Here is a 9,839-nt window from a genome sequence, read left to right as displayed (position 1 = left end):
TTTAATAGCACAATTAAATACTACTATTATACCCTCAAATATTGAAAGAAAAATAGGACAAGAAAGAACACAAGAGTTTTAACGAGGTTCGGTAAATTATACCTACGTCCTCGGGCACTAACACCAGATGATAACTTTACTATCTTCAAAGTATTACAAACAAATAGAATTCCTTAAGAATTCTCAAATGGGAGAAGAGAGAAAACTAAGAGAGAAAGATTGGTTGGGATGGTTGAAATGAGAAATGGTTAGGCCTATTTATAGTTGAGGTTCAGGGACTAACTTGCAAATGGCCTAAAAAATTAGGGACCAAAATTGTAATTATCCCATTCAACTTTAAACTCAACTTGCCAACCACTTTTTACTTTCTTCTTTCGGTGCCAATTGCACCTCCCACCATTTTTGACTTTTCAACAGATGGCAGTACTGTTGTTGGTGTTAGAAGGATGTAGGTGGTGTACTACTGATGCTTGTTTGGAGCATGAGAGAATCGCTCTCTTGCATCTCAAACCTTTCTTCAATTATGGTAACCCATTGAAAAGTTGGGTTGATCTGAAGGGTTCAGATTGTTGTAAATGGGAAAGAGTTAAGTGCAACACCATCACTAGGAGAGTCATACAACTCTCCCTTAATTCTACAAAATGGGAATACAACATGGATTATTGGTATCTCAATGCCTCTATGCTTCTTCCCTTTGAGAAATTGAAGAGTCTTTATTTGTCAGAGAATGCCATAGGCGGTAACCTTGAAAATGAAGGTCGTGCCTTTAATTTTCCCTCAATTACATATTTTATTATTCTATTTCTCTGTTCATTGTTAGTTTGCAATTACTTATAATTTATTTTATTTTATTGAAGAAAAGTCATTAATTACTTGTATATAATTAAAAGAACAGTACTCCTACAGGTTTTGGAAAGCTATCATCCACATTAAGTAATTTAGAGATCCTTGACTTAAGTTACAATCACTTGAATGATAGCATTCTATTATCTTTGAGTGAGCTTTCGTCTCTCCGATATTTAGATTTATCACACAACCGGTTCGAAGGATCAAGTCATCCAAGAGGTAAATTAAGTTTGGTCTATTGTTAGTTTTTATTTGTATTGTGACGTTTGATAGTGATTTTCCATTCTTTTATCCCCTGTAACTTAGTTTTTGCTTCAATAATTTTTCATATGGTTGAGAGGAAAAAAAGACTAACAAGTACTTACCCAAATTAACTAAAAAATGGAGTATTATTTATTTATGTTTTGCAGTAACTAATTATATGGTATATAAATCAGGTTTTCAGTGGCTTTTAAGGCTCACTAAATTGGAAACTCTTTATTTAAGTGGGAATTCTTTGAAGAATAGCATGAGAAATCTTTCATCCTTGAAGACTTTAAGTTTGAGATACAATCTTTTGGAAGGAAAGTTGATTCATACTCAAGGCAGATTGGTTTTACCTGTTTCTTTTTTACTTTAAAATCAATTTGGTTTAAGGAAAAGTTATTCCAATATGTCATTTGCTTTTATCTTGTGATGAAAATATAACTGATCAACATTTGGGATTGAATTTTAGAATTGAATAATTTGACAAACTTGAAGTCCTTGGATTTAAGTGGGAACAAAATTGAAAGCATCTCAAACAAAGGTATAAATATAGTATTTATATATTATTTCATATTCAAGGTAGACTTATTTTACATGTTTCCTTTTACTTTAAAATCAATTTGGTTTAAGAAAAAGCTATTGCAATATTTCATTTGCATTTATCTTATCATGAAAACATAACTGATCAACATTTGGGATTGGATTTCAGAATGGAATAATTTGACAAACTTGAAGTACTTGGATTTAAGTTACAACAACATTGAAAGCATCTCAAACCAAGGTATAAGTATTTGTGCATGACTTTTCTGATAGAATATTATTCCAAAAGGCAATGACAGATTTTAGTGAATTTTTATTGTAAAATTAGAGTATTATTATTTATTATGTTTAGTAGTAACTAATTATATAGTATATAAATCAGGTTTTCAGTGGCTTTCAAGACTCACTAAATTGGAAACTCTTAATTTAACTGGGAATTCTTTGAAGAATAGCATTCTATTCGATATGAGAAATCTTTCATCCTTGAAGACTTTAAGATTGAGTAGTAATCAGTTGGAAGGAAGGCTGCTTCATATTCAAGGTAGATTGATTTTACTTGTTTCTTTTGTACTTTAAAATCAATTTATGTTGAAGGAAAAGTTGTTGCAAACTTGCAATATGTTATTTGATTTTATCATATCAATATTTAGGATTGAATTTCAGAATTGAACAATTTGACAAACTTGAACTACTTGGATTTAAGTGGGAACAGAATTGAAAGCATCTCAAACAAAGGAATGATTTTTATATATTGAATAAATTAAATTTTCAAAGTGATGAACTTATAAAATATTCAAAGCCTATAATATTAATTAGAAACTATTCTTCTTCCTACTATAGATGAAAAACAATTAAGCATAATAAACTTGGAGGAACTTAAAATTTCTACAACACCTAAAAAAATTGCCTAACAAACCAATTTTTTGTTTTTATTTTATGAAACTCATTCAAATATTCGGTAAAAATTAAATTATTAACATAATTATTTGAATTGGACGTCAATATATATAGGATTGAGTAATTTGATAAACTTGAAGAAACTTGATCTAAGCGAGAATCAAATTGAAAGCCTTCAATTCTCTAAAGGTATGTATTTATATTTGATGAGTTATCTAAGTTTTTATACATAATTAAATTTTATGCTAATCTTTTTCAGTGATGAACTTATGTAAATCTTTTGCAGATGGTGGTAGAAAATTGGAATTGACGCACTTAAAAGAGCTTAATTTAAATTCTAATCTCTTTAATAATAGTGTATTTGCATCTCTTAACAAGCTTTTAAATTTGAAAACTTTGAGCATAAGCAATCAATTGAAAGGACCAATAGATACAAAAGGTAAAAACATTTTCTTTTCCCAAAATCTTGACTCAATTAACAAAAACATTGATAATGTTTTAAGAAAATATAATGAAGTTTATATGTTACCCTATTTTTTTCCAGATTTGGATGCATTTACCAGCTTAAGAGAATTAAATATGAGGGCAAATGAATTGATAGATTTTGTGATCCATAAAGGTATCATTTGACTAAATTTTTGTTTTTGTTTAAAAAATTTTTTCCTTCAACTTTTATTTTTAAGAATTTAATCTATTTAAAAATCCGCTTTTAAATAATATATAACTACATAATATTTTAATTGAAAAGTTAATGAATTAACTATTTGAACTAACTAGTAAAATTATAAAAATATAAAGCTCAATTTAAATTAGAAATAAAGGATAATAATTAAATCTCAAATTTAAGTATATTAAAAATGTCCAAAACTAAAAATTAACCATTTTTTTTAAGACGAAGAAAATAAAGAAAAAGAGTTGTTGCAATGTCAACAATGTCAATTAAACTAATCTTCAATTGGTGTAGAGGAAAAGCCAAAGTGGTAGCCAGAGGTCTTGGCCCCCTAGGCTAACGGGTATAGGTTAAAATATAACATAAATCTTTATACTCTTTGTAAATTAGTCTCTATATTTTTATTTTTACGAATTTAATCCCTCTACTTTTTAAATTTTAAATTTTAAATTTAATTGTTAACACTGTTAAGATTATTTTGTTAAATTTAGGTTCATTATAATGCTATTTTTTTAGTTACATTGCTACCGGTTGAATATTTTCTTTATTTCAAAACGTCAAAAAAAAAAAACTAATATTAACAATTGAACTTAAATTCTAAAATTTGAAAATATAGAAGGCCTAAATCCTTAGAAATAAAAGTATATCGACTAAATTACAAATTTTTGAAAAGTACAAGAACCTATGACATATTATAATCAAGGGTATAATACCCTTTTTAGTCCTTTTAAAATTTAATTATTCAATATAATCCTTTGTAGCTTTTTAATTATATGCATAAAAATTGCATTTTGAGTCACTTTAAACATTAAAAATTCAATTTCAACAATTTTAACACAAATAATTTTAACTTTAGTCCCTCCAAAAAAAATAATTTTATTTCGATCCTCCAATACAAAGTTGTTGCTTGGCCCCTGAATCGGTGCTCCCCACTTCATCGTTGAAAAAGGTTAAAAAACAGAATATTTGTTAATACAAGGTTTGGATTATGTTATAACACAATTAATTATTTTTCACCTAATTAATGTTTTTGTTTCTTTGTTTTACATGGATGAACCTAAATAAAATCAAATCATAACAGGAACATGATTGAAACTGACAAATAATAATTTTCTGTCTTTGTGTTTGCTCATCTTTGTCTTTGTGTTTTACATCATACATGGAAAAATTCAGCTTATGGGTTTGGTGGAACATTTTATAAATCCTCCATTATGATGTGCTTGGTCTTCGGTTTGAAAGTAGAATATTTTAAAATTTTCATAATTTTAAAGTATTAGAGTTCATAATTATTTTGTTTGTATAAATATAATTTCAAAATATTTTATTAAATTTTATGAGATAAAAAATAATATTATAAATAAAAATACACATATTTTTGGAAAAATATGTCATATAACTATCATTTTAATGTCATATGGTTTTAATAATATAAAACATAAAAATACATATTACAGTTAAATAAATGGAATTTTTTGGCCTAAAATAAATAAATGGCATTTTCGAATAATTAAAAAAACTTCAAGTAAATTATATTTATTTTCATTCACAAAAAGTAAAAGACTGAGAAAATCAAACATTATTTATCTCAAATGATTTTTTTGACATGGGATGGCGATTGCTGTCCTCGGCATTTCTCGTCAATATGAACTTCTTTCTCATGATCAATTATAATTTTCTATTTACAATATCGTTATCTAATATCTCTTGACATTGCTTAGAATCAAATGTGTCGAGAAATGTGGAGGAAATATATCTTGACTATTCTACTCTCAACACCAATATTTTGCAAAGCATTGGAGTACTCGTTTCTCTTAAAACATTATCTTTATATGCTTGTGGACTTATTGGTCCCCTACCTAATCAAGGTAAATAAATTTATGGCTCAAATTGAATTTTGTATGAGCTTTGTGTAATATCTCATATTCTCTTAAATAAGACCAAATTTAATTAGAATTTCTTCCACCAATTTTTTCAATTTTTCAGGATGGTGTGATCTAAGGAATCTTGAAGTATTGGATGTGAGTGGGAATGCACTGGAGGGAATGCTTCCTCATTGTTTTAGTAACTTGACAGCTCTTCGTGTGTTAGATATTTCAAGAAACCATTTTCAAATTCCGTTGTCATTCGCACCATTTGCAAACCTTTCAAACCTCAAAGCCCTCTTGAGTAATGAAAACAAGATGGTAACGGAACCTTCCTTTTATACCTCAATCCCAAAGTTCCAATTTGAAGTCATCAGTTTGTCAAAGTGCATAACATCTCAACAGCTCAGTCGTAAGCTTCCTACCTTCCTTTACTACCAATATGACTTGAGATATGTGGATCTTTCTCATAACAATTTCAGTGGAACGGTCCCATCTTGGTTGTTAGAAAACAACACAAAGTTAGAAGATCTCATCTTGAAGGGCAATTCTTTTACTAGTCCTCTCTCATTTTCGTCAGCTCTTATTTCTAATGTATCTTCAATTGACATCTCTGAAAACAAAATACAAGGTCAAATTCCGACCAGTACATGTTCAACTTTTCCACATTTGAGTCGGTTATTCTTATCCAAGAATCTTTTGAAGGTAATATCCCACTTTGTTTAAGTGGCATGAAGGATTTATCAATTTTAGATCTATCAAACAATCAATTGTATGGAAAAGTACCAGAAGAGTTGATCACGAAAGGCTCACTGACCATTTTGAGACTATCAAATAACAACTTCAGTGGAAATGTAGTTCCTGCGATTCTCAAAGCAAATGGGCTGCAGAATTTATATTTGGATGGAAATAAATTTTCAGGAGAGGTGACAAATGTTGATGTGTCTACTTTTGAGTTTCCAAATTCACTAAGCGATATTGATCTCAGTAACAACCAGTTGCATGGAAAGCTCCCAAGATGGATAGGGAATGCATCATTTTTATTGAGATTAGCTTTGTCCAACAATGGTTTCGAGGGTTCTATTCCAATGGAATTTTGCAACTTGAATTGGTTGGAGTTTTTGGATCTTTCTCAAAATAATTTATCTGGCTCTATACCGTCATGTTTTAATCCACCAAACGTAAAGCATGTCCACCTCCACGGGAATAGACTGAGAGGTCCACTATCACTTGCTTTTTATAATAGCTCTTCACTAGTGACTGTAGATCTTAGAGGAAACAATTTGACAGGTAGCATTCCAAAATGGATTGACACACTTTCTTCTTTGAGTGTTCTTCTCTTGAAAGATAATCATTTTCATGGCAAAGTTCCAATTCAGTTATGCAAGTTGTATTCTTTAAGCATCATAGATCTTTCTCAAAATATGTTTTCTGGTCCTATACCTTCTTGTTTGGGAAATTTATCTCTTCCAATGAAAGAGAAAGAGAGTCTAGCAACTGGGTTCTATCTTCCATTTACAGAAAAGGATGAATCAACATCCATTGCGATGAGAAAATTGGAAAGGGATATAAATCCTTACTACCCTGACAGCTACTTAGAAGAAGTAATAGAGTTCACAACAAAGAGTGGGTTCTATTCGTACGAGGGCAACATCCTTGCATATATGACCGGGATTGATTTATCTTGCAACAACTTAACTGGTCATATCCCACCAGAATTAGGGAACTTAAGTGAAATCTATTCTTTAAACTTGTCACACAATAAGTTGATGGGAGTTATACCTTCATCATTCTCAAAACTTCATCAAATTGAGAGTTTGGACCTTTCTTACAACAACTTGAGTGGTGAAATCCCCAATCAGTTGGTAGAGTTGAACTCTTTGGAAGTTTTTAGTGTGGCACACAACAACTTGTCAGGTAGTATTCCTGAACCAAAAGCTCAATATGGGACCTTTATTGAAAGTAGTTACGAGGGAAACCCTTTTCTTTGTGGAACTATTTTGCATAAAAGTTGCTCCAAACCAGATGCACCATCAACTAGATCAAATTCATTAGATGATGAAGGAGAGGACAGTTTGCTAGACACGTATGTTTTTTGTGTAAGCTTTCTGGTTTCTTATATAGTTGTGGTGTTGACAATTTTTGTTGTTCTTTACATAAATCCTTATTGGCGAAGTGTTTGGTTTTCTTTTATTGGAAAGTGTATCACAACCTGCCGTTACTCAACAATGGCCAATTTTCTTGCATATCACATCTTCAGGCAATGTGATTAGCTATCGTGAAGATTTCAACAAAGTCGGTTGGTGCTGATTCAAGGAAAAAGGAATTACGATTTGATTTCCCCACCTAATTGTTTTACTATGCTAAGTTGGATTGTGAGGAATATTTTGTTGATTTCTGCATTTTGAATAAAAAGCTCTTAGGTTTGTGGGGAGGAAGTTTGTAGCTTTATCTTTTGATTATCATTTTCAACAATCTATTTCTTTTTTCTATGAAATTTAAAGTTTAATCATAATTAAATTAAAATATTGAGTAATAAATGTAATATAAAATTAAACCAAAATCGAATCTAAAACTTAAATATTTTAAAACCTCAAACACAAGGCAACTCTTCATTCATCTTTCCCCCTGAAGTTATTTTATAAATTATCCATAATCATTGAATTTAATTTGTTGGTTGGTATCGTATTCACATTATGCTTTAATTTAAAATATATTCTCTATAATGTGTTATAACAATTCAACTAAGAAAAGTGATTCTCTTTGCATAACATATTATATGCTTATATAAAATTTTACATAATTTGTTATAAATACATTTTTAATAATTGAATGATCACACTTAAAAATGTAATATCATAATAAGCCTACATTTCTTACATTAATATAAATTTTGCCTAATTCTTTTTCTTTTTTTTTTTAATTTTTTTCTCCAAGCCGTTTGTTTATTATCTTTTATTTTGCCCAATGGCATTGACAACCTTTGGATTGGCTATCGCGCGCCTTTTTCTTCCTCCCACCAACATTTTTTTCTTTCTTCTTCTTATTCACTCCACATGACTTCTCTCTTTTCAGTTTGCAGATCTATTTTATGAGTATCTTTGTTGTCTTCACAAGTTGTGATGGACAGATGACAATGCTTGTGCTCACTAAAACTCCATCGGCCAACCAGCCTCTACACACCATGTGGGGATATAATCAACCCACCCATGCAGCACAAAATAGTAGTTTGCAGCTGAGATGCTAGTAAATTAGGCTTAAAGCCTTTCAGTACACTTCCTCCAAATAACAACCCCCAACTCAATGCAATGCAACATACCATGGATGATATGCTATTATACAATTTCAATACATATATTCAATTTAGATATTAACATGCTCAGTACAAATATCATTCAGTCAATTTCACACATTTAGGGGTTTAAGTAGTGCTTACCAACCTTACAGTAGGTTCACAGTCGACTTGGGCAACCCGTGCAATCTTAGAAAATTTCGGTAAAAATGGACCCACACGCCCGTGTTCCCGCGTGGCCCACTCGGCCCAAATTGGCCTTGGCCGTGTGATCCATTTTTAATGTAACTCATGCTAGCTAAATATTCATATATGTTTCTACTATTTACTAATATGATCATTTAAAGTTGTCTACTTGAGTCATTTTCACTAAATTATTTATAACTTGAGCTACAGAATTCAAAATTAAGATCTGCTTGATTTTCTCGAAAAACAGACTCACATATCTTCTTACCTTAAAATTTTTAGAATTTTTGGTTTAGCCAATAAATACAGTTAATTCTTCAAAATTGTTCTTGTTCTGCTATCTGACAATTTCGACCCTTCTTCTTTAAAAATTAATTATCTCTTAGTATGGGATTCAGATGATATTCAGGTTTGTTTTTCTTGAAAATATACTCATTAAGAATTTTAATCATATAAATTTTAACCCGTAATTATCTTTATACAATTTTTAATGATTTTCCAAATTCAAAACAGGAGAACCCAAATTCATTTTGACCTTGTCTCACAAAATTTATTATATCTCACGATTTACAATTCCATTACTTATACCGTTTCTCTATGAGAAACTAGACTCAATAATCTTTAATTCCATACTTTTTTTCATCTTTAATTTGATTTCCACAATTTATGATGATTTTTCAAAGTTAGCCCACTGTTGCTGTCCAAATAGCAAACAATTTCAGGCTTTCGCCAAATCCCATTTTCTGCGTTTCGGGTACACACCTGGTATCGTTTCTAATGCGTAAGCACTCCTAAGCCTCCAAAACCTAAAAATAGACCAACAAATATTCATATTAATCACTTAATTCATTTTTAATCAACCAATTTTGGAAGGAACTCAACTAAAAACCTTACAAAACCCTTACCTCGCTTGAGTAATCACGACTTCGCACAATCACAGCATCGATTCAGAACCACTAGCCCCTTGATTAACTCCTAAACACCAAAAAGGAATTCCCCTTTCAAAGGTTAACTAAGAATGATTAACAATAGACAAAACCGTTACTTACCGAACACACACAACCAACGATAAACAACCAAATCAATTGGAAAATAAAGAAAGAAATGGAAGGGGAAAAAATAATGAAAATTTTGGCAACAACTAGGGGAAAGAATCGGTAGAGGAGGGAAAGAAAGAAGAAAACGTCAGAAAAAGTTTGGGTAATTGGGTAATGGTTTAGTGGTTTAAATTTTTTATTTAATCCGGTGAATTTAATTATAATTTTTTATTTATTCAATTGTAAAATATCTCATATATATC

At 30.3% G+C, this 9,839-nt stretch overlaps 2 protein-coding genes across 4 annotated transcripts; both read left to right on the top strand.

Moving 5' to 3' along the window:
- Window positions 1-422: 422 nt before the first annotated feature.
- LOC121214422 (receptor-like protein 56) lies at window positions 423-6,443 on the top strand. Of its 3 annotated transcripts, XM_041088058.1 has the most exons (10): window positions 423-757; window positions 907-1,065; window positions 1,284-1,633; window positions 1,802-1,873; window positions 2,015-2,173; window positions 2,644-2,718; window positions 2,816-2,968; window positions 3,074-3,148; window positions 4,918-5,064; window positions 5,183-6,443. In XM_041088058.1, the coding sequence occupies exons 5-10, from the start codon at window positions 2,098-2,100 to the stop codon at window positions 5,785-5,787; spliced, it is 1,131 nt and encodes a 376-aa protein (XP_040943992.1). In that variant the 5' UTR covers window positions 423-757; window positions 907-1,065; window positions 1,284-1,633; window positions 1,802-1,873; window positions 2,015-2,097; the 3' UTR covers window positions 5,788-6,443. The 3 variants fall into 3 exon arrangements, with proteins under 3 accessions (XP_040943992.1, XP_040943994.1, XP_040943993.1); XM_041088060.1 differs by lacking the exon at window positions 4,918-5,064; XM_041088059.1 differs by having other exon boundaries at window positions 423-1,065.
- LOC121214906 (receptor like protein 21-like) lies at window positions 5,793-7,497 on the top strand. Its single transcript, XM_041089412.1, has one exon. The coding sequence runs from the start codon at window positions 5,793-5,795 to the stop codon at window positions 7,332-7,334; it is 1,542 nt and encodes a 513-aa protein (XP_040945346.1). The 3' UTR covers window positions 7,335-7,497.
- The last annotated feature ends 2,342 nt before the right edge of the window (window positions 7,498-9,839 follow it).

This window comes from Gossypium hirsutum, chromosome D02, assembly GCF_007990345.1.
Source record: "Gossypium hirsutum isolate 1008001.06 chromosome D02, Gossypium_hirsutum_v2.1, whole genome shotgun sequence".
Lineage (NCBI taxonomy): Eukaryota > Viridiplantae > Streptophyta > Magnoliopsida > Malvales > Malvaceae > Gossypium > Gossypium hirsutum.
Note: the sequence above shows the minus strand (reverse complement) of the source record. Positions and strands in the feature narration are given on the sequence as shown.